The 24,083-nt window shown below is 37.1% G+C and overlaps 3 protein-coding genes across 7 annotated transcripts; 2 read left to right on the forward strand and 1 right to left on the reverse strand.

The window, feature by feature from the left end:
- Positions 1-15: 15 nt before the first annotated feature.
- On the forward strand, positions 16-8,258 carry hpse (heparanase). Of its 2 annotated transcripts, none has more exons than XM_066645220.1 (12): positions 16-374; positions 1,385-1,530; positions 2,709-2,837; positions 3,165-3,338; positions 3,515-3,686; positions 4,554-4,601; positions 4,858-4,951; positions 5,263-5,369; positions 6,203-6,317; positions 6,603-6,721; positions 7,091-7,243; positions 7,351-8,258. In XM_066645220.1, exons 1-12 carry the CDS (start codon positions 133-135, stop codon positions 7,505-7,507), a joined length of 1,656 nt encoding a protein of 551 aa, XP_066501317.1. In that variant the 5' UTR covers positions 16-132; the 3' UTR covers positions 7,508-8,258. The 2 variants fall into 2 exon arrangements, with proteins under 2 accessions (XP_066501317.1, XP_066501318.1); XM_066645221.1 differs by having other exon boundaries at positions 1,385-1,497.
- On the reverse strand, positions 8,253-11,620 carry LOC136668008 (myosin light chain 5-like). 2 transcript variants are annotated; one of them, XM_066645227.1, is made up of 7 exons: positions 11,554-11,620; positions 9,444-9,551; positions 9,286-9,361; positions 9,094-9,198; positions 8,650-8,728; positions 8,501-8,549; positions 8,253-8,425 (listed from the first exon to the last, which is right to left on the reverse strand). In XM_066645227.1, the coding sequence occupies exons 2-7, from the start codon at positions 9,477-9,479 to the stop codon at positions 8,324-8,326; spliced, it is 447 nt and encodes a 148-aa protein (XP_066501324.1). In that variant the 5' UTR covers positions 9,480-9,551; positions 11,554-11,620; the 3' UTR covers positions 8,253-8,323. The 2 variants fall into 2 exon arrangements, with proteins under 2 accessions (XP_066501324.1, XP_066501323.1); XM_066645226.1 differs by lacking the exon at positions 11,554-11,620 and adding an exon at positions 10,455-10,590.
- Positions 10,598-23,879, forward strand: btc (betacellulin, epidermal growth factor family member). 3 transcript variants are annotated; one of them, XM_066645223.1, is made up of 7 exons: positions 13,517-13,626; positions 13,745-13,836; positions 14,385-14,489; positions 16,039-16,156; positions 17,948-18,094; positions 19,740-19,879; positions 22,992-23,879. In XM_066645223.1, exons 2-6 carry the CDS (start codon positions 13,797-13,799, stop codon positions 19,876-19,878), a joined length of 549 nt encoding a protein of 182 aa, XP_066501320.1. In that variant the 5' UTR covers positions 13,517-13,626; positions 13,745-13,796; the 3' UTR covers position 19,879; positions 22,992-23,879. The 3 variants fall into 3 exon arrangements, with proteins under 3 accessions (XP_066501321.1, XP_066501320.1, XP_066501319.1); XM_066645224.1 differs by lacking the exons at positions 19,740-19,879; positions 22,992-23,879 and adding exons at positions 10,598-10,615; positions 18,949-19,631 and having other exon boundaries at positions 13,517-13,836; XM_066645222.1 differs by having other exon boundaries at positions 13,517-13,836.
- The last annotated feature ends 204 nt before the right edge of the window (positions 23,880-24,083 follow it).

Genomic DNA, 24,083 nt, shown 5'->3' on the forward strand with positions numbered 1-24,083 from the left:
GTTCTTTACCGGAAATCTCTGTAAGCGACCGAGTCATGTGTTTTCAACAGGTTAGAATAGGTTTCCTTTTCCCTCACTCACCGCAGTAGGACCGTGTTAGTGATGTAGGTCCACGTAAAGCTCACATACACAATGAGACTGTGTGAATTCCCTGGACTGAGGAGTTTTATTGCTCCCTTCCTTCTGTGCGCTGCTGTATCGGTTCATACATTACAAGCCCGGACGGTTCCAGCGGTTACTGAAGATGACGGGTTTGAATCCGTGAACCTGGAGTTGGACGTGACTCGTGTGGACAGAAGAGTAGACGAAAGATTTTTGTCAGTGGCCATAGATGCAAGTTTAATGAGCGAGCCGAAGTTCATGTCTCTGCTGGGGTAAGTCAGTATTTCAGTTTAGAGCTGGAGGGAATATGTGGGGTTTTGTGTCTCTGATTCACTGTGAATTAGTTTACAAGCCGAATGTGGTATAGACCATCCCTCAACTTTATCCCTCATTAAGAAGGATATTAGGATGTAAATTTACACAATTACACGAACTCTGACTGGACTTAAATGTCTGCTTGAGCGCACGGTGTAGTAAATAAGCTAATAATACTATTTTCATTCAGCAGACACAGGTAGCAGGTCACGGTTTGATTCCCACTGTGCTGTAGGTCAGTTCTGAATGTAATGTTGTTTACCATATTTCCAGTTTTGCAAGCTCTGTGTAATTAGGTAAAATATACACCTTTCAAACAACTTAAACATCTAGATTTGCGCTCTCAGAAAAAAGGTACAGTAGAGGTACATTTATAGGTCAGAAGTCAGTAAATGTACAAACATACAGCAGTGGTGTTAAAGTCCAGTTGTGTTTCCTAAAGGTAAATTACATTCTCTTCTCCAGAAGGAGAGGTGATATTTGTAATCGTTCATTATAGAACTGTGTAAAATAAATGTCATCATATAAGTCCTGGAAATGAAATGGAGTGTATTTTTCCAAAGCTATAATTCTAATAGAATAAGTACAATAATGTTCTCTAAGTAAAGTAATGCACCATTGGAGGTACCACCACAGTCACCATTCTGACAGTGTAGTTCTTGCAGTTCTCTTTAATTGTCATTACATATATCACTCAGAGGAGAAATAAACATTGAATTATTTACTGTATATAGTTGACATTATTCCTCTTAATAATGTTGTATATGATATATAATATATAGTCCTTAATGAATGGCCCAGAATTACTTGAAAGAGATATTTTCTCTGTTAACATCCATTCAAGTTTAATAGCAGTGTGTAACCTATAGCCTCCACTACTACTGTCAGACCTGGTTTGCACCATTGACCATATTTAATTTTCTCCCATAGCTCTGAAATAGATTGTATGTCTGTCTGTCTTCTACAGGTCGCCGAAACTGAGAACACTCTCAAGAGCCTTGACTCCAGCGTTTCTGAGGTTTGGAGGAACTAAACAAGATTTTATGAAGTTCATCCGACAGAGGGAATATTTCACAGCAAGTGAATATAAAAGAAGTAGTTCTGGTTATTCTGGTACATCCCTATTTACCCATGTTCTTTCCTTCTTGTGTGGTTTTGGCAGACTGTGTGGTTAAGAGCTGTGCTGCGGTCATCTGACTTCTTCAAAATGATTGTGGTTTTGTTTTAATAAGAGAACAGAAATGTGATTTCCCCCAAAATCCCCCTATGGCCAAGGGTTTGTTGAGAACATATAGGGAAGACTACAGTGGAGAATTGTGTTTGTTGAATGATGTGTATTTTAATGTGTAAATTCCCTGTGTAAACCTCCGTAGTGGAACTACTGTAGGGAAAGGTGATTCATTTTGGAGGGTCCATTTTCATTGGGCTCTTCAAATAGACACAAAGTGAATTCCCAGAAGGATCCCAGTCTGTAACAACAGATCGCAGTTTAGCTTACAATAAATGCAACACAAACATCTCTACACAGACAGCCGTATTATTATAATGCATCTCAAACATTTCTGTACCTCACTATCTGCAATGTAATATGTTAAATATTAATTATATTACATCTCAGTTAATTAACATTAGTCTAAAGTAACCATTCAGAAGGTTCTGTGGAGTGGCGGGACATGACTTTTATAGACATAACTATAACAAATAAAACTACAAATTACAGTTCTTTAATGTCATTTTCAATTCCACTCACTAAGCTGGCAGTGTAAATGCAGCACATATTTCCTCCTTGATATATAAAGCCAGTCACTGCTTTTATTTTTTCAAGCTGTTGTCAACACAGCACCAGCTCAACACGCTTGAAGAAGAATGCTATCTGCCCACTTCTGTTATGTCAACTAACAGATGCACGTGTTGGCTAGGCTCATGCTGAGTTTATGAGGAAATGAGGGCCAGCCTACACGTTCATGAGCAGGGAGGCCATGCACGATTTTTTAAACTCCCAGCCATTGATGGTTAAGTCATCCCAAAGATGCAATTTACTAAAATCCTGGTACTTGGTCCAACACTCAGAGTTGACCTTTTTTTTTTTAAATTATGTTTTATTTAAATATCTCTATATGGGGTCCTGTTTTAGTTACTTCATTACTTACTTACTTGTTTATACTAGGGCCAATCACATTACACCTCTGCCTCACTTGACCATAACCAGATCCTTCTGATTGCATTTTCCTGTTGATGATCAGTGAACTCCTGTTTTAACGTCTTCTTTAATATCTTCTATATTTCTGTAGGACATTCATGTGACAGGTTTGAGCTCCTTCCTTTGTTAGAGGAGAAGTTGAAGCAGGAATGGGCACTGCAGGCCTTGAAACTAAATCTGCAAGAAATACTGGGAAAATTTGACGAAGAATATTTCTCAGGTAAATGGCTTAATCCTCCTTAGGCCAAAAAGATGAATTGTTTCATATTAAAACTTCAGTTTCTATTTTATATTTTTACATTGTATATTTATTAGTTAAATTATTCAATGGTCATTGAGCTGAAATTAAATTGTAAAAGCATTATTGATAAGAAAATTGATCATTAGTTATGGTCCCCAAATCATTCCTAGCTTCTCCCCTGTGAATAATGGTTTCTGATGCAGTGGATCTTTTAAAAGCAAATGTAATACATGTCTTAATTATTTTCTTTTTTATCTGAACTAAATGTTAATTTTTATTAAATGATTGATTTTCACACCTGGACAGAAGATGAAGTGGACCTGTTATACGCCTTTGCAAACTGCTCTGGATTTGATCTGATATTCGGGTTGAACGCACTGCTCCGGACACCTGACAACGTCTGGGACAGCCGCAATGCAGAGCTGCTGATGAACTACTGTGAATCCAGACATTACATCATGTCCTGGGAGCTGGGAAATGGTGTGGCTTTTGTCTTTGCTTTGTCTCTGAGAACACTGCTGTAGAAACCTTACTCAACCTGGACTCTAAAAACAATTACATCACTGCCATCCCCTTATTGAATAATCTAAGATGTTTGTGGGTGATTGCTGGTTTATAATATTTGAAATTATATATTGCTCTGTGGCTTTTTCCAGAACCCAACAGCTATGAAAAGAAGGCAGGGATCACAGTAGATGGTTACCAGCTGGGTCAGGATTTCCTCAATCTTCATAAGATTCTGAAGAAATCCAAAACATACAGCTCATCAAAGCTTTACGGACCAGATATCAGTCAGCCACGAGACCACCGCAAATATTTACTCCCAGGGTAAGAGTGTCTGTTCTCTGTGTTCTGGGAAACCTAGCTCTTCAAATAGATTTTTAAAATGTGAATGCACAGTAAGTGCTGAATTTAATGTATTGGAGAAAGATAATAAAATGTGATGAACTCCTGAAGCAATAGGTTAATACAAGCCACATGCAGTTTAAGTTATGAAAATAGCTCTGAAAAAAGGTAATTTATGCAAAGCCAAACTTCTACATAGCTGGCACAGGAGTAGTGCTTTTGTACATGGTCCTTACAAGGGGGGGGGGTGTACAACTGTGCAACCAGCTGGGAGTGAGAAGGTGTATGTGAGACAGCTGAAGCCAGCACTACCTCTCTTCAACCTGCCTCTAACACAACATCATTGGACATTGGAAGAGAAAGTCCATTCCATCCATCCATCCATTATCTGTAACCCTTATCCAGTTCAGGGTCACGGTGGGTCCAGAGCCTACCTGGAATCATTGTGCGCAAGACGGGAATACACCCTTGAGGGGGCGCCAGTCCTTCACAGGGCAACACACACTCACACTTACGGACACTTTTGAGTCGCCAATCCACCTACCAACCTGTTTTTGGACTTTGGGAGGAAACCGGAGCACCCGGAGGAAACCCACGCAGACACAGGGAGAACATGGAAGAGAAAATGAACTGGCCAAATCTGTTTTGTCAGTCAACAGACTCCTAAGCTGGTGAATACTGGTACAAAGAATGTTCCACAGTTAAATTTTTCCATATTTTATGTTAAGTAAATACGTTTATCCCCAGACACTGTAGGAAATGCGTCATTTACAAAACCTACGAAAGCCATTTTATGCTAATGTAATGACAGTCATACTGCTGGCACATAAACTCTATTTATATTCACAGGTTTTTGAAAACTGCAAACAGTGCCATTGATGCATGTACCTGGCACCAGTAAGTTGCACAGCACTCCACAATACACTACAAATCACATGTCTCCTACGTGTCTGTTAGCTGAGCAAACAGAAGGCCTGGTGTGGTTCTTGTGAAATATCACAAGTGGATTTCCTGTTGAAAAGACACAAAGGGCTTAATCTAACAACACTGTGCTGTATTTATCTACAGTTAGTTTAGCTCTCTAATCAGTTTCAATCTGCTTTCATGATGTTTTACCATTTATGCCTTATCTATTTCCCCCCTTGGTCATTAGCTATTATGTGAATGGCAGAGACACATCGCTGGAAGAGTTCATTGATCCTGAAGTACTTGATAGCCTAGCTGTCAAAATTAATGTGGTCCTTGAGGTAAAAGTGTTTATATTTTTTATTAGCTTTTCTAAAAGCATGCTTTTATTTTTATATATATATATATATATATATATATATATATATATATATATATATATATATATATATATATATATACAAACAAAATTTAAAGCATAAATTGTACTCTAATGTATTCCAATTTTAGAAGTTTAATGAAATAAGGAGCCTTTAGACCGGTTTATTTGTTTGACCGGTTACATAAGGTCCCCTTAATTAAAATCAGGCAACCTCTCTCACACATAATAAAGTTATCAGATGATTAACTCATGTTGTTTACCACTGACTAGACTGTGCGTTCTGTGTCTCCGGGGAAGAGAGTGTGGCTCGGAGAGACAAGCTCAGCGTATGGTGGTGGAGCCATGGACCTCTCAGACACTTTTGTTGCTGGTTTTATGTGAGTACCTGTTCTATAATACTAATTCTCTATCAGTCAGTGCTCAAAAAGCTAGGCCTCTATCATGCTTTCTGTGTAAAATGATACACTCACAACAGATGTTTTTTTTTTTTTTAAAAGCATGTCCTGTGAAGGATAAAATTGTTAGATTATTAATACAAGAATGTTCATTTTAAAAGATATTTAGCACAAAAATTTTCTGTCTTTAAACACAAAGATTTTTGGTAAGTCATTATAACACATTGGTGTTGATTTTCGGGGTGTGTTTTTCAGCACAAAAATGCCAAATAGGACAAGCTAAAAGACATATTTATAAAAGTACATTTTTTGGGGGGAACAATATTTTTTATTTTTATTTTCAACTAGAGATAAGACGCACCAGTGAGTTACAAGCTCTAAAATTCCACCAATTTCTCAAAAGTTTACTTTGGTGAATGCAAGCAGTTGTTTTCCTGTTTCCAAACCTGAGCTTTTAATTATGATGCCTCTCTCCGTCATGCATGTCTTTTAACATGTTTTTGATGGAAATCACATATCAAACATTTCCTTAAAACAATGTCTCAGGCATTAACATTAAACCTTTTGCCTGGTTATATATATGTCTGGTTATTATTTGCACTGCTGTAAATTATTCTGACTTCAGGCTCCGGACCCAACGCTACCCTGAACTGGATAATTGGTAACAGATAATAAATGAATGAATGAATGAATGAATGGATGGATGTTTCTGTAGAACTACATTTAAGCAGTGGTGGATTTCCTTTACCCATGTCCATGTGATGAAAAATCTGTCAGACTTTTTTATTTAATTGAATGCTGTTTGTTTGTTGTAGGTGGTTGGACAAACTTGGGTTATCTGCCAAGATGGGTTTGGATGTTGTAATCAGACAGGTGTTGATGGGCTCTGGCACATACCATCTAGTAGATGATAACTTGGATCCACTTCCGGTATGTATTATATTTCAGTGTTTAAATTGAGCACATTACATATTGCTTGGTGTTAATTGTCTGTTATTTGAAATGTACAGGAACCTGGAAAATATGAGAGTTGTACCTTGCAGTTTAGTTTATACTTTCTTCCTGTACTGTATTTTATTGAGTTGCAGACCATTTCACCAAAGCATCATGGTGTTAAGATCACATCAGTGTTCAAAGTGATTCAGCTTGTTCCATTTTTGATCCTAATGCTAGAATGCATCAATAGAAAATTCCTCTTGTGTTTTATTGTAATAGGATTACTGGCTCTCACTGCTGTATAAAAGGCTAGTTGGACCTGAAGTGCTAAAAGTAGCTGTTTCAAACTTAAGAGGAAATCATTTGAGGGTCTACCTTCACTGCACCAACAGAAAATGGTAATAATGCGCTTTAAACATTCACTGATATGCTACCTTGAGAATGAATGAGTAAATGTTGAGGGTACACAGTTCAGATGGTTAGAGATGACACAGAGGGGACCCTGAGAGGCATAAAAAAATGTTGGCCCTCTGTTAGGTTGGGTTACGTAACAGGAGAAACGGGCAGTTAGCATTCTCTAATGATGCTTTTGGCTTTCCTGTCTTAGATGAACCACTGGATAGCCTTTGCCCGTCCAGCTTGGTTGACTGTGTGATGTGGAACAGGGAGAAATTAGAAATTAGGGAGAGATCTTGGTCCAAAAAAAGAATAATAATAATAATCAGAAAAAATAAATAATTTTATTCAAATTATTCTTTTCTCTGTAGTCCAAGTTATAGACAAGGAGCAGTCACACTGTTTGGCCTAAACCTAAGCAAAAGACAAGCCAAACTCACTCTCCCAGCCCACTTCTCCAACAGCACCATTGAGGCTTTTGTGCTCCAGTCATCAGAGCCAGGAATGGAGGGACTCAATTCCAGGTGCTCTTTTATACACTCACTGTTTTCCATCTTATTTTTCATCTAGTATGTTTGGTTCCACCCTATCAGGATTGTCTAGTTTAAGCCCAATGCTTTTTATTTTCCAGGGCTGTCACACTAAATGGTGTTTTGCTGAAAATGGTGGATGAACGAACCCTCCCTTCCTTGAAAGGACGTGACCTTCCTCCTGGAGAACACATCACACTGCCTGGACTGTCTTTCGCCTTTTATATATTAAAACAGGCACATGCTGCAGTTTGCTGATAAGGATTTTCTTTAGTTAGTTTTTATTTTGTGCCAAAGGACCTAAAGGCTTGGACGTTGTAAGTTGCATTGGTTTGCAAATTAAAAACTCTCCACAAAGGGGCACCATTTGCAGTCAAATAGCTATTGGTGCTTCATAAGAAGAGTGCTTCATGTCAGTGACACTGTGTGTCCTTGTTTAGTCAGTGATTTGATTCACTTCTTTGGGAAAGTTTGCTTTTCTATATTTCAAGTAAAAAATGTAACATTTTTATGCGGGCTACACAAGTAAACATATACTGTAGTATTTTTATATGACAATGTTGGGTTAAGAAACACTGGATTTTATCAAAACTAAGTAAAAGTCTAAGAATATTGGTTTATTTTTTTGTATGTTTTTAATTATAAGGAAATATTATGCTGTTGATTTCAGTATTTATATTGAAATATGTTTATTAATTTAAGAAAATTGTAACTACACTGTAATCATGAAAGTGCTGAAGATTATTTTCACGTATTCAGATATTTAATGCTGTTTTTATATGATGATGAAAGCTGATATTTTTACGTTTCTAGTATTCATATCTGTCTTTTATTTCTAGAATATTTGTCCATGTTGTTTTATTGCTTCTTCATTTCTGGATTTAATATTTAACTGGTATGATGTTTTATTGCATCCTAAGAACCGTCTTGTTTACATGATGGCACCTATGAATAATTCATGGTTCTATTGACAAAGAAATAAGTAAGAAAATGGGATGTGTGCTATTGGGTGCTTTTATTAGAAGATCCACCATCAAACCATCAAAGAGGGATGGCTTCCCTTGGACAAATTCTTCATTCCTCCTGTTCTTCACCATGTGTGATTATGTAACAGAGGGATCTGTAGTCCAGGTTTCCTGCTGTGTCTATATTTGAGGACTGGAACATCTGACGAACCTTTGATTAGAACACAATGTGAGCCACAATATTTAAGCACACGTCTTCATGTGAATGTTTTTGTATGTTTCTCACCTCCTCTGCACTAAACTTGTTAGCCTGTGTCATAAGGATGTGCTGCAATCTGGAATTTAAGGAAGGGCATAATCAGAATCTGGATTTCACATCTTCAGAAGCTGCTCCATTGATTTGTGCAACTTGCTTTAGCAGCTTTCTGCACTTACTTGGATGTATGGATGTAGCCTTTTGCCTCAGGATCAAACAGCTTAAAGGCATTAAGAATGGTATCTTCAGGATCAGTGCCTAAATTCAGAGACTTCTGATAACTAAAAGCTTTTGACATTTTTCAATGGCAAAGTACAGACAAAAACATTTTTCAGACTTTGTAACTTTACCAGAGAAGGTGAAAACATTCTTAGCTTTTAATGTAAGTCAATACGCTAAATTTTTGGACCATTGCTTTTGAGCAATTTATCAGGAAAATGGCACAAAATGTATATTAACACTTGTAGAAAAAAAGGGTAAAAATATTGTGTCATAAATAGTGACAATAATACTTACAGTATGAAGTACTGTAAAGACATGCAAATAAATAAACTGAGTTCACATTCTTTCCTAGTAATAGCAGGATTACACTTTTATAAAATCTTTTTTACACAATGACTTACCATGCAGTTTTTCTCCAAACAGATTAAGGAACATAGTAAAATTGATGGGACCACTGGCTTCTTTAAGCATGACTTCCAGCTCGTTGTCTTTAACGTTCAATTTACCTGTAGTCAACAAAAAATATCTCAAACAGAAATCCCATGAAACAAGAATTTAAGACTAAAAAAGATTTCATATGCAGCTGCCACTACCAAGTGATGCATATGTATCTTTAAGGTCCTCCTTGTCAATGAAGCCATCTCTGTTCTGATCAATGAGTGTAAATGCCTGTCCAAAAGAAAAATCTGATAAATCATCGGTATTAGATATTGAGATTTATTTGTAAGCTTCTTGTCTGATTATTCCTCACCTCCTTGAATTCCTGGATTTGAGTCTGTTCAAACATGGAAAATACATTGGAGGAGGCTCTTTGGGCACGCCTGGCTCCCCCCTCCTTCTTCTTGGTCTTTCTGCTGGCCTGAACAGTCATGTTTTGATGTTAGTACTGTTTGGTTTTTCTTTTTGTTGCCCATTTTCCCTTGTTTTTTCATTGCTTATGCCACCTGTCAATCACAAGATTGTGCCAAGCTAGGGTGATGAAAGTTAACTCATGCCTATGAGGACATGTGAAACCAGGTGCCACCTCTCTCCAAACTGCTGTCAACACAATGTCACTGGGAGAGAATGCTGCCTGCCCAGATGCATTACTTTAGCAAATAAATTGCTTTATTGGCTATGATCACACTGTGTCAAAGGAGGGAGAAAGAGGGCCATCGAGCCAAACCAGAGACAGGGTCAAATAAGCTCTCCTGGCATCAGATAAGAAAGGCATCACAAGGTTAATTATCTTAAAGGAATGGTCCAGCATTTTTCAATCTAATGTGTCAACAGTATCTGTAGCACAAGCTCATTTACAGTGAACTACCATTTCTATGCATTTGTTGCTGAAACATCGATATCAATTATTAGTGTCTTCAGAGTCAGCATTTTTTTTTCTACATGAACATTGTTACATACACTGCAAACACATAATGAAAAACACTGAGGCACTCAACTATTGTCTCAAATGTCTGTATATCTAATGTATGTCATATGTAAAAAAAATCCAAATAGTCAGACCACTCTACAATCAGCCATTTCACACAATATTAAATTACTTTATAAATATCAACAACTTAATCACATAGAATTTTTTAAAATGTGTGGAATTCCACTTTGGGTTTTATGTTGTAGAACAGATAAGATTCCATCTACTTTATTATTTGTACTATACCATTTGACGACTATAAGCCAATTAATTATTTAGGCAGCAGTACTTCATAGACTGGTTTCTGCCAGGTCTTTTACAATAAAGACAAGTTGGAAAGTCCACAAAACTCACCATGCTCCACTCACATCAAGGCTGCTCAGGGATGTGTTTAATTTGGGAGTAAACTCTGAACTTAAATACAGCAGCCGACAGAAAGGGGGTGAGGATCTAAACCATGGACCAGCATTAAGCATCCCTCAGAGAGGACAGACCTGGTCCAGCAGGGACAGGGGGTAGGCCAAAACTCTCCTTACATGGACAAGCTGCTAGACAAATCCCAGATCCTCCAGAGGTCAAATGAGTGTTCTTGTTAAAGCATCTGACTCCTTGTTTAAAGCCAAAACAGAGTTCACGTTTTGATGTGGTTGTATAGACTTTTTAAAATCAATATCACATATCAACTTTAGAAGAATTGAATCAAACTCAGATTGGGGAACTGAATGGTAGAGTATTGTTGTTAAGGTAGAGGCTTTAAAGTGAACAGTCAGTTACTAAAATCCTAATGTAAATAAAAGCTTTAGATAGATATTCTATTTGTAAAGACGTTTAGCAGATTTCAAAAGATAAATGGAGGTCAAAGGAAGTTATTTTATATGGGTTTTATATGCATTTTACATGGTTTTTAATTGCCCTGCTAAAGAAACTAGCATATTATCATAACAAGCTCCACACCAGCATAGACTATACTGTTTTTAATGCGATATATAAATTTTATAAATTCATTAACATTATTAAAAATAGATTTAAACGCACTGAACGCCAATGGTCATTCTTTTATAATACAAATGTGCATTTTAAACCGCTGAGTTTATACAAAGGAAAAACTGGTTTATGTATGAGCTATGCGTGTATTCACAGGGACAACTGTTTTGCTAAATTTAACAATTTACATAAACCCAGGGCATGATTAAAGCACTACCATTGCCTAAAAGTAACTTCGAAATGTAAATTGGCCCTTAGAGGTCTGCAATTACTGTAAAGCAATTACAAAACGCCGTCCAAAGCAGCTCAGTGTGGCCCTAGAGTCTTAACAAACTGTTACAACGGTAACATGATAATGGCAAAAGAAACAGCGAATCTCTCAGCCATCTAAATGAAGCCCAAACATGGTAATGTGGTTGCTTTATACATTATCCGAATTTATGCCAAGTTTCATTTAGATTGAATTTACCCGAATTGAGCCGCCTTCTCCACCAGGTGGCGATGTTTCCTCGTTTAACCGTCGTTACAGCCCTTCCATAGTTTCTATAGTCCGTACGTTTGGTGTGTTATTATTAGGGTTAGTGTTAGGGTTAGTGTTAGTGCTAATGCAACTATTAATACATACATTATGCAATATATATGTATATATATATATACACACACTCACAACTGGAGATCTGGGTCTGAAAGGACCTATCAGTCATTATTAACACCGGAATGTCACAAACTAATTTGTTTAAACAACCAGTGAAACAGCACATTGAAACTGTGCTCTTGTCAGTGCTAAGTTGGGGATGAAGGGCTGGTTGTTTGTCAAGGCACTTGATAATGCCTGGCTTGTGTCTAAGAGCCGGAGCAAGTTCTTGAAGGCTGTGCCAACCACACATCTTCTCAGCCTCATGGGAGAAAGCTCCGGCCTGCTGGCCAATGAACACAAACACATGCTCTGACCAGCAGTGTGTCCACAGCACACCGCAGCTCTCAGCTGACCCTCAGTTTCATTAAGAGGCGCCGTCTGGCTACAGAGCTACATACTCAATACTTAAATGTCACAGTCACTTGCATTGAACACAGTGTCTTCATTGTAGTTCAGTCCTCTAGAGACAAAGAAATAACACAAGCAGTAATTCTATAAATCAATTAACCTTTAATAGAGGTAAAAGCAAACACTGTAAGATCACTCATATGATGTCAGTGTGGTGGACTACAAGAGCTAGTCAGTGTATTTGTAAAATATAATTCTTGATATAAATAAGGCAGGACAATAAGATTATGACTACTAAAAACATTTAACCTAAACATTTAAAATGACTCTTTTACAAAGTATTTCTGTTGCATTAAATTGTTTGCCTGTCTTGTTGATTCAAGTGAAGAGATTTTTAGTGAAGGGGTGGTTTCCTACCGTCCTCCAAAAGTTATATAATGCAGTTTTTGCAGTGTTAAGCCCAAAGTAGCAATGACAGAGGCTTTATTCTGACTTTACAGGTCAGTGAGGCAACACTTTGATTTTAAAGCTGTAATTTTAAGATAAAAGTAATCTAGTGAGTTTTTAAGTCATAAAAATTAAGCATGTGATTAATCAAAGTGTGCACAAACTTTACATGTGTATATTTTGGCACATAATCTCAGATATTTTCTAGGAAGGAATGAATTTTACTAGTCTGTGTCAAACTTTAATATTCAAAATCTAAACAATGTAATTTAATAATAGGGCAGCATGGTGGCGCAGCAGTAGTGTTGCAGACACTCAGCTCCGGGGACCTGGAGGTTGAGGGTTTAAGTCCCGCTCCAGGTGTCCACATGGATTTCCTGCTCGTGCTCTGGGGCTCGTGCTTCCTCCCACAGTCCAAAAACACATGTTGGTAGGTGGATTGGCGACTCATAAGTGTCCATAGGTGTGTGTGTGTGTGGGTGAATGTGAGTGTGTGTCGCCCTGTGAACGACTGGCGCCCCCTCCTGGCTGTGTTCCTGCTTTGCGCCCAGTGATTCTGGGTAGGCTCCGGACCCACCGTGACCCTGAAGTGGATAAGTGGTTACAAAGAGTGAATGAATAATTCAATATTCAAAAAAGAATAAACATTGGGTCTACCTTGTTTTTGGTAAAAAAAAATCCTTGCTAAATTGTAATCTTTACCTTCTGAAGAATATTCTGTTTTTATATAAAAGACTTGAATGAATGCATTTTGTTATTTAAACTGAAGTTGAATTAATTTGTTTAAAGCTAAAACAGACCCCACAGGCAGAAGAAGCATTTGTTACAGTTACAATTTCAAAGGCTGTAAGTCATCTTATCTGCAGCCCTTTGGCTAGAAGCCTGTGTTAAGAGTGTGTGGGGGACGGGACACGTTACCGCAGATGTTTTTATTAGAGTTATTCATAGTTCATTAGAGCCCGCGCTGTGTGGGTGACGGTTGATTTTTTTGGGATTGTAGAGACGAAGGCAGAGGCCACGCCCCCTCGGTTCGGGAGAACCACAGCTGAAGGTGCTCTGGCGCTGAGGGGAGGGAGAGCTGGCCGAGCTCAGGAGATTTCAAGCAGTGGGGTAATGTGGACGTAACTTCGACAACTGCGGTGGAAAACCGACTTATGAAGGCTATAAATCAGCTTAAATGAGCGGTAAAACCGTAGGCTGTGTTTTTTTCTTCTGGCTATTTCCTCAGAAAGTAGTTGACCTGGAGAATGAACTCTTAATTTGGAGCCACGGCTAATGACATGGACAAGGCACACAAACTGATATTGGGGATAATAACAGGTAAGACATAGCGTCTTATAGAAATATATTATTAGAAATATAATGATGTTTTCACTTGCAGTTACTCTACCTTATATATAATATAATTTTGGAAAATGAAATCTCCCCAGATGAGCTTTAGAATAATTTTCCAAGTGTCCATTAAGAACTATGTGCTAAATCTCGCACATAAATGGCAGTGGGTGTGGTTAGGAGTGTAAGTATAATAATACAGTTGAGCACAATGTCTTATAGTAACCTAGTATAGAAGTCTTCACCTTTCTTTTTTGCTTGTATTTTAAGCTTGTTGAGCCAGTTTGACACTCTGTAATTAATCATAATAGATTTTGATGCCATTCCCGAACCACATTTTCTAAACAATATATCTCCTGATCTCTCTGAGAGAACTTTAGTTCCAACAAATGTTTATTACTAGGCCCCAGGCCTAAAATACAGGACATAGCACACATGTCTTATCCCTTTCTCATATCTACAGAAAACATGCATGAGGATTTGTGTTCAGATGTGTCCTGTGTGCCACCTGTGATTTGTTTGTTTTCTGCCTGTAGCTTTTGCCCTATGCAAATATTCCCAGGCTGAATGGAATGCAACAAAGGATACAGCAAATAAAACCGTGTCCTGCAGGCCCCATGACAACAGCAGCAACTGCACAGGTAAATGAAACGGCTATGCACCACGCTTTCTGTTCCTCTCAAATTCTCAGCCCGCAACCAATAAAACAAGTTTAAAGGATAATAATCTCCCTGGCTTTGTGAAAGGAAACTATATATACCTGTTGTCAGTTGTTTTATAACCCCACAAGGAGATATTTTTCAAGGAATGTAAAAGAGGAAGATATAACCATCAGTGTTTTTGTTTTATAATCTACAGGCCTGTGCTCCCACAGCCCAATCTGCCATTATCGCAGTGAATAATATTTTTTTATTATTTGAATGTCCACCCATTGCCTTTATTACTGGTTCCATTCATTCAAGGCATGGGAAGTGCAGGGGTATTTTTACATATTTGCAAAAAAAAAATTAGAATTTGGCTGTACATCCAATGTTAAATTAAGACTCATCAGACTTTTAACCCTTACTCAGCAGCCAGCTCTGGTACTCTTGTTATAAAGCTTCTTCATAGGTCCACATCCTCTCAGATCTTTAGAGTTCTCATAGTGGAAGGGTAAGGAGTAATTTAGTTTTTTTTTAGTTCTAATTTTACCTTTTAATATCTCCTTTCTCACTCAAAGATGAACTTAGTAAATCCATTTTATGAGATGGGACAGTGCTAGTTGCATAGGGACTGAAACCCGTTCCCTCCATGTTTTTTGAACTCCCGTTTCGGACGTCTTCATTTGCCCTCACATTTCCTGATGCAATTAATATTTTTTTTTAAGTTCAACTCCTCAGAACTATGTCATTTAGCCAATATGGATGGACCCAAGCATGACGTTTGACAGCTGAATGTGTGTTAGCATAAACAAGAGCAACAGCTATTATATTGTATAGATTAAATAGAAACTTAAATTTGGACAAAATAAAAGAAACCCGTCACATAACACGTGTCGCCGCACTGTATTGTGGACGTTTTTGTCATGTATAGTTCAGCATAACGTTGTTTTATAAATAAAGGTGTTTAGTGATGTTTCATCATTGGCCTAAAGAGAAAGGTCACATAGAAGGATCCTCCACTAAGAATATTTCAAAGCGTCTCTACAACAGGTAATCTTCTAATACTGAGCTAGAATATCATGTTGCCTATGCTTGACTGTAGTAACCAGATCCAACTCCATTCATCTTGTAAGTCATTGGGAAGGAGTCAGGGTTTCAGGTTTCATTTTGTGGGAGAGCTGAACCTTAACCAATTTGCTGCCTCACCCTTTTTTGGCTAAGGTTGCCTTTTTGCATGGTAACACACACAATAACAAACTCATTTTGATATGGTGTAGAAAACGAGGAGAATGTTCATGTTTTCCATGTTTTACTCCACTATTTTATTCTCTCACTTACCTGCTTATCTGTTAACAGTGAAAAATAGTATGCATAATTGTGTACTTACAATTTACTCCACAGATGGTCTCTTGTTTGCAAGACAAAGGCCTCTTTGAAAATACCTAGAAATGAAAATCGAAATCCTTTGAGCGTTGTGTTTATGCACATGCACTTGCAACTTCTACAACATGCAGAATTTGTTTTCATCTCAAATACTTATTCTGAACAGATGCAAAGGATGACCACAGATGGAGTGGCCACTTTTCCAAGTGTCCTGAAGAGTACACCCATTACTGTATCCATGGAACCTGCCACTTTCTGCAAGAGCAGAATAGTGCGGCCTGCAGGTGAGACTTTGCACTCTGTCACTTGAAAAGTCAGGCTGTAAAATCACAATGGTGAATGAAATAGACATTTTTCAGTAGGTTGTAGTAGCAGAGGCAGGTAGTACCTCGTTGCACTCATCAGTTTCAGTTGTTCAAGTGCACAAGGTATTATCCATTTGGAAATTAGTCCTTCATTGTTGAGTTCCTGATTCTTTCACTGTGCCTAATTTGGATGTGGTCTGTTGTTTCAGCACCTGTGTGTGTGTGTCTGTGTGTCCATTTACCACAAATTCCAGTTATGCTTAATATAATATTTAAAAACAATCTATAATGAAGGAACTATGTTAATATTTTTTTTAAACTATACTTTGCAGAATGCTTCACTGGTAGTACATTGTTTTAAATATTAGTAAATATTTCAAAGTTTCAACAATATCTTTACTAGTTTTCAAGTATACTTGTTGCATTTTTACCCTATTTCATATTTTATTTAATTTTTTTGTTTAATCTTATTATTTTCCCATGGGGCCAGCACGAAGTCTGCTTTAATATTGCTCAACTTTCTCCAATTTCTATGTATACCATTTTCATTCTACGTCACCTAATATACAAACCCATTTTCCCATATGTTGTGACATTTTGCAAATGCAATAAAATTAGTTTTTATGTTTGTTTTTTATATTTATTTATTCTTTAGGACCTTTATTTAACAGAAAAAATCAGAAAGTAAATATTCCCAATGTTTCAGTTATCGACTTTTAATATACATTTTGAATTTGATACCTGCATAAGAAACTCTTATATTAAAGTGATTAAATATTGCCACGTGTCTGCCACTGATTTAAGAAATGCAATCTTGAACTCTGTCATGTCACTTGCTAATTCTATGTGTACCTGCAAACAAGTACTCATTACATCTTGCTTTGTGCTAATGATGCAGTAGTATTATTAGCAAAAGATGCAGAAGCCAACATTTTATATTATTTTCATAGTATAGGGGTGCATCAGTGACCACAGTGTTGGTGACTTTTCCTGGAAAGTCCATGGTTATTTCAGCACGACAATGCCAGGGCTCATTCTGTATTCTAAAACATGGTTTCATAACTACAGTGTGCATGTGTTTGACTGACCTGCCTGCTGTCCAGATACTAAAAGGAAGTGTGATGTAACACAGTGGTAAACATGCCACTATCCCAGCTTTAAATTTGTCTATATTTACAAATGTCAAATTGTAAATGTATTTATAGTTGTGAAATACAATTATTATTATTATTACTTTTTTGGTGAAAATATCCTTGTATTTATATATACAGATATACAGATTGTTTTTATTGTATTTTACAAAGTGTGCCAACTGTTCTGAAAATGGGGTTTGTATGTCAGTGAATGATGTTGGTTCCCCCAACCTCTTAGTGAAAAGATCATCTTAACAGGGAGTGATAGTGTTCAGTGTGATGCTCACAATACCACTTAAGAATCTTCTTTGTTTTAAGAGACTTATGGGAAATTCAACCCTGTTCTATAGGGAACTCTGTATTTGAGTAGATTTTTATCTCTATATAGCCCTACTTTTTTTTTTTTTTTCTTGGCTATGTTTACTTCGGTCATCGACATACAGTGCTCTACTTGCCATTGCTGATTAGACTTGATGCTGTTTGAAAGCCAAATATAAACCATGTCTGTGTTTTTCTCTATATTTATAAATGAGCTATGACTTATGCTTCAATCTTATGGCTCTGTATTATTATTTTTACCATTCTCTATTTTATTTCCTACTGCTTGCAAAGTGATGAATCTCTGATTTCTACACAGATGTGAAAGTGGATATATTGGTGCAAGATGTGAATATTTAGATCTCGGCTGGCTGGTGGGAGATCGAAAAGAAATAGTAATCGCTGGTGTTGTAGCTGGGCTGGTATTACTGCTGCTTCTCATTGTCTTCACATGCATTTGTGTAACGTAAGTGACAAACAACAACATTTTTATCTGTGAAGTACAAACCCAGTTTACAGAAAAATAAAGTTAGTGCTTTGGAACCTTTAGTTAAACATCAATTTTACAAGGAAATATTTCAGTGTTTTAACTGACTAACTTGAATATATTTTCTAAATGTAAACGCACTTAGAATTTGATCCCAAGAAAACACTCAACACAAAAAAAGGTTTCTACAAGGACAAAATAGAGAGTTTATAGACAAAAGTCGAGAGTTTATAGAATATTGATGTTACACTGTTTTGAAATATACTACTATAAATATGTGGATTAACAAAGAAGCATCCACCAAAGGCTCAGTCATAGCTTACAATTTTGTACCAAACTTTCTGAGAATTCCAAAGAATTTAAGTCTTTCACCATCTTCAATATATAATATTGTGGAAAAATTCTGAAATCCAAAAGAGAAATCTCAGTCCATATAAGGCAAGACTAGAAAACACCATTGAGCCCTCAGACAGTATTGCATAAGAACAGTCATTCTACTTTTTGCTCAAGTGTTATTCTGAAAACCATTATCACCAAACATACTCTCAGGTATAGAACAGGTACATTATGGTTGATTATTGTCAGGTACAAGAATTGTAAATGTACAATTAAATGTACAACAGTAGTTTTAAAGTCCAGCTGTGTTCCTAAAGTTACACTACATTGTCTTGTACAGAAGTAGAGGTAAATATTTGTAAGAACTAAAGAATAAAAGAGCATAATAAGTCCTGGAGATGAAATGGTGCAAATGAACACTTTTAAAATCTACAGTTGTTGTAGAATATGGTACAGTTATGTTCTATAACTAAATGTACTAAATATGTACCTTTTAGAGGGTACCACCACAGTGAGCTTTTCTGAGAATGTAGTCTGCAGCTGCATGAACACAACCAACCTGAAACTCTACTATGCAAGGAGGAAGCGTTCAATCAATTCATTGCACAAATGCCACCATGATAGGAGTCTTAGGAAAAAACAAATGTCAACTTCTGTGCCAGACACAAAAGGGACTTTAAAGACTGTTTTCTGTGCCATGGTATGGGGGTTACAGAATTGCATGTGCTTGACCAGCCTTGTGAAGTCCAGATCTGTATCATAAAAAGGAGAATCCACATGTGCTGTGGAGCCACTGTAGTCTTGGACCAAAACTACTGAGGCCTTTTTCTGTAAAATACTTCCTGTATCTAAATGTTGTCTGCATTCCATTTATATTAATGTGTGAGGACACAAGAGAATGGAATGTTATCAAATTGCAATGTGTTGTTAATGAAGTTAACGGCATTTTTCAGGGATTAGATCACTGGTATTTAGTGCAAACTTCCTTCATTAACCTAGGCTTTTTCCATCACACCAAGCATTCTCCCCTTTTGAGCTTCCAGTTGTAGATGCCTGTGACATTGATTAATTATGTATCCATAAATGTAAATTATGTGTATGGAAATGGAAATTGTGTATATGTTTTTAACACGTGTGTGTATATGTTGTGTGGGGGTATCACATATTTGACATAGCCAAATGCAGTCGCTGGACCAGTGTTGCATAAAATGATTCTTATTTGTAAAAATGAATGTATGAAGTATACACTAAAAAAAGATTACATTTAAGTGCTTTCTTTTCACTGCAGTAGGCTGAAAATTGGTAGAAAAAAGAGAAGAAAAAAGGAGGAAAAGGATGAAATGGAAAGGCTTCGTGTACTTCCTACATTGAACGCAAATGAAGTTTTGTCTGCACCTGCAGATACGTCTGATACAAATACAGTATAAAGTGAGTAACTTCATGGTCTCAGAAATCTCTGATTGTTTACAATGTGCAATTTGCTGGACCTAGACAGTGTCCAAAGTGAAACAGTTGGCAGTTTAACTTATATGATCAACATACAATTTTACACACATTGTGCATGTTTGTGTAAAAGGATAACAGTGCATAAAAAAAAACTTGATATGCAGTTGAGTAATCAGGAATGTCAATAACATGTATTAACAGTAGTAATACAAGCTGAAATGGGGAAAAAAAAATAAATTGTGTATACAGTCCAGTACATACATGGATAGATTTATTTCCTTAGAAATGCAACCCCTACTCAATACTTTGTTAAAGAAGAATGTGAAAAAACATAACATGTATAATTAAATCATATATTAATTTACAGTCATTAAAAACAAGCTCATGTGTCTCAGTCTGGTGCCAGCACTGGATTAAGTCTACAGACCTTGGGATCTCTTAAGCTTAGTTGAGATACATCTATCAGATAAAACGATGACAATGTTTCCACACCTTAAACGGACAATGAATGTGATCCATTCTGAGTTGTATCAAAAGCAACAAGTCGCTCTTGGTGGCTCTAAAAGGGAACGTGTGCATAAAGTCAACAGTCATAAAGCATGTCAGCCTTGGTGAGCATTATATAAACTCACAGTCGTACTGTAAACTGAAATGACATTGTACATCTGGCCAACAAAGAAGAAACTATTTGCCAGTCCTTTCTATTGGTTAGCGTAAAAATAATAATAACAAAAATAACATGATCTTATCCAACTGAATTAAGTAGAACTCAAGCATGAATAATGCACAAAAATTGAGGAGTGCCCTTTGGTCAAAATGACTTTTCTTGTTTGGAATTAGGTCATAGAATTATTACATAAAACCACATATTTTCATTGGTCAGGAATTCAAGCATATGAGAAAGGGCAGCAAATACTTTTGGTTAAAAAGAAACTGGCTTCTATTTAATACTAAGCTATATATTCTTCCCCGCTGCTTCCAAACGCTAAACCCAAAAACATCACAGAAATACCAGATATAACCTCGGAATTCATGAGAATTTTAAAAAGTAGCCTTGAGTAACATTGTAAGCAAGCAAAAGCTAGCGGATAATTCTGATTACATGAATGGTGCTTGGCACAACAGGGAAGTACATGCCATGCCTGAAGATGGAAATCTAAGCAAAGCTTGTTTCCGTTTTAATAATTTACACAATGCTAGAATCTGTTTACTTTTTGAGGAGCCAAGATGACTTGCCGCTTGCATCCATCCATGAAGGTTAGCAGTGCTTCATTAATATGAATGAGAAGCAAAACATCCTGTGCATTTCCAGGAGGAAGAGAGGTGTTGGGTGTTAATTTGTAGAAAAAAATCCATTCTATAGTTGATCATTAACTTTTAAAGACTGTGCAAATATCATTTATTTATTTACAGTCAAATTCATGTAAATATAGTAAATTAATATAAAAATAAAGTTATTTAGGAAGTATTTTGAGGCATTTACATATGACAATGCAACTGTTCAAAATTTCCAAAAACAGAAGGTCTAAAAAGAAGTCTAAAAGATCTAGAGAAGTTCCTAACAAAAAGTGCAAGACTTGAACTGACTCCATCATTCATTTCATTCATTTATTATCTGTAAGCGCTTATCCAGTTCAGGGTCCAGAGGCTTCCTGGAATCATTGGGCGCAAGGCGGGAATACACCCTGGAGGGGGAGCCAGTCCTTCACAGGGCAACACAGACACACACACTCACACCTACGGACACTTTTGAGTCGCCAATCCACCTAACAACGTGTGTTTTTGGACTGTGGGAGGAAACCCCACCCGGGGGAAACCCACGCAGACACAGGGAGAACACACCAACTCCTCACAGACAGTCACCTGGAGCGGGAATCGAACCCACAACCCCCAGGCCCCTGGAGCTGTGTGACTGCGACACTACCCACTGTGCCGCCCATTGACACTATCATGTAAACAGTAATTAAAACATTAATCTTTAAGAGATGGCTCAACATTTAGCTCAAAATTTGCTTCTGGTTGGAAAAAAATCCACAGTGGTTTCTGTGGATCTTTCCACTGAGATAAGAAAACTCAACTGTGTGGGTCAGAAAGAATGTGCAGCTGTAAATAAGCCATTAATGTGAAAATGTATTTTTCACATAAATTGAAAAAACATTTTGTCAATTTATGGGTGTTATATATGCAACCAGGAAGGAAGACCGATTCTCAGGCCCGAGGAGAAATCAGAGGAATAAAGACAGAGTCAAGTATTCACTCCAATCTCTAGTTTATTTGAATATTTGATGCAGTACATATAGGGCCCCAGTCACGTACACCCAGCATCGTGTGTAGCGTTCGGACATTATTACATCATGTCTCATTTCACAAACCCAGACATTCCCTTAATTGGCATCTTATGCTGTGCGTGTATCTGTTGTCTTGTTTTTTCTTGTCAGCATAATGTTTGCAGACGGTTAGATCAGGTTTTCCACTCAGGATGTTCTTCAACATATTTATTAGACTTCTCCAATCTATCTAGAGATGTTACTTCTCTAATTTAACTACAGAAGTGCATTGTTAAGCACTTTCCCTCTCCACTCCAGGGTCATGTCCTGAGTGCATCGTGTAATAAGCAATTTAACGTCATGAGCTTTAGCACAATATGTTCTATACCTCAGTCAGGATGTGTCTATAACAATCATTATAGAATATATTGGTGGATTATTATCATTATTAGCTCAATGTTATATTGCATTTTCTCATCACAATTGGTAATTCTGACCAGAAACACAAGTGAAAATGAGGGTGGTCTGAGCTTTTTTGCACAGTATTGTGTATTATGCAGTTTTCCTGTTATTGGTAGAATATATTTTATTGTTATCAAAATAAATATAATTAATTTCTGAGCATATCTCTTAAACTAGACGTGTATCAGCCATTTGAGTCAGTCATTCACTTAGCTATGGTTTAAAATGTGCTTCCAATTCTGTAAATATGTGCAATTATTTTATCAGTAAAAATTATCATTTTTATTTTAGCACATTCCTCGCAGTGCCAACTGTGTGTGTGTGTGTGTGTGTGTGTGTGTGTGTGTGTATTGATTTATTTCCAGCACTGAAGCAGGACTACAGGGTTTTCCTCCTGCTGGGCAGGGTGAAGGCTTGACTGACAACTGAACTTGAAGGCGTTAAAAAAATAGAGCGAACTGAGCTGGTCCTTTTCAGAGTGCTGCTGAGAGTGGACTTTAAATGGACCTGGGGGGATTCGGCATGTCGGCCGTCCTTAACTGTTAAGTGCACTGTTGCATACCCTTTCCTTTAAGAGACTACTGCTTTGCTGGAGAAAGAAAAGGCTTGCAATTCCAAGCAGTTGGGGTGGCAGGAAAGTGGGCACTAATGTACTTCGAAATGAAACCATGTCAGCTTGGAATTCATCAGCCTGTGCAATGGTGGTCTGCAGATTCCTGAGAGAAGTTAACACTCAACTGTAATGTCCACAGAGCTGTGTTATGTCTGTTATGAATAACTGGCATTTCAGAAGACCAGGATAAAGAAGCTGCATTCTTGTCAATGAACTGGATTAATTAATCAATGGAGTTAAACAGAGGTTACTTAATACTTCAATGGATGAGTTGTTTCTTTACTACTCCAGTTGAAACTAGAGTGCATGTATTATATTACAGACTCTTCTTGTCAGATAAACAAAGGTTTATGGTGAGAGTTTTCAAGACCCTCTGGGGCAAAGTGCAATGACAATAGGCTTTGAATGCATCCCTCTATTGGCAATTACCTCAATCGGTTTAATAGTTTGTGTAGCATTTCATGATACTAGCTTTTGCTTTCATCCATATGTTTTAAGGACCAACAGAAATCTTTACATCAATCACTTTGACCTATTTATTGCTGTCTTCTAATATATACTTTATAGTTAAAGTTTCAGTTGTTTCTGATTTTCTCTGCTGTTTTGAAAAAATGTTCAGCTTTTTTTTTTTTGTTTCAAGTTCATCCACAATAAATCTGTTATTGTCACATATTTATGAGTATGTCTTTATGTTTTCACAGACTAATGAGAGGGAAAAGAGCAGAACGTCAGAGACCACCCTTCATTTATTTCACTTAAAACAACACAAACACACGTTATTAATTTATTCATTCATCATCTTTTACCACTTAATTCTGGTCAGGATTGCGGTGGGTCCAGAGCC

The sequence above is a fragment of the Hoplias malabaricus genome, chromosome 15 (assembly GCF_029633855.1).
Source record: "Hoplias malabaricus isolate fHopMal1 chromosome 15, fHopMal1.hap1, whole genome shotgun sequence".
Lineage (NCBI taxonomy): Eukaryota > Metazoa > Chordata > Actinopteri > Characiformes > Erythrinidae > Hoplias > Hoplias malabaricus.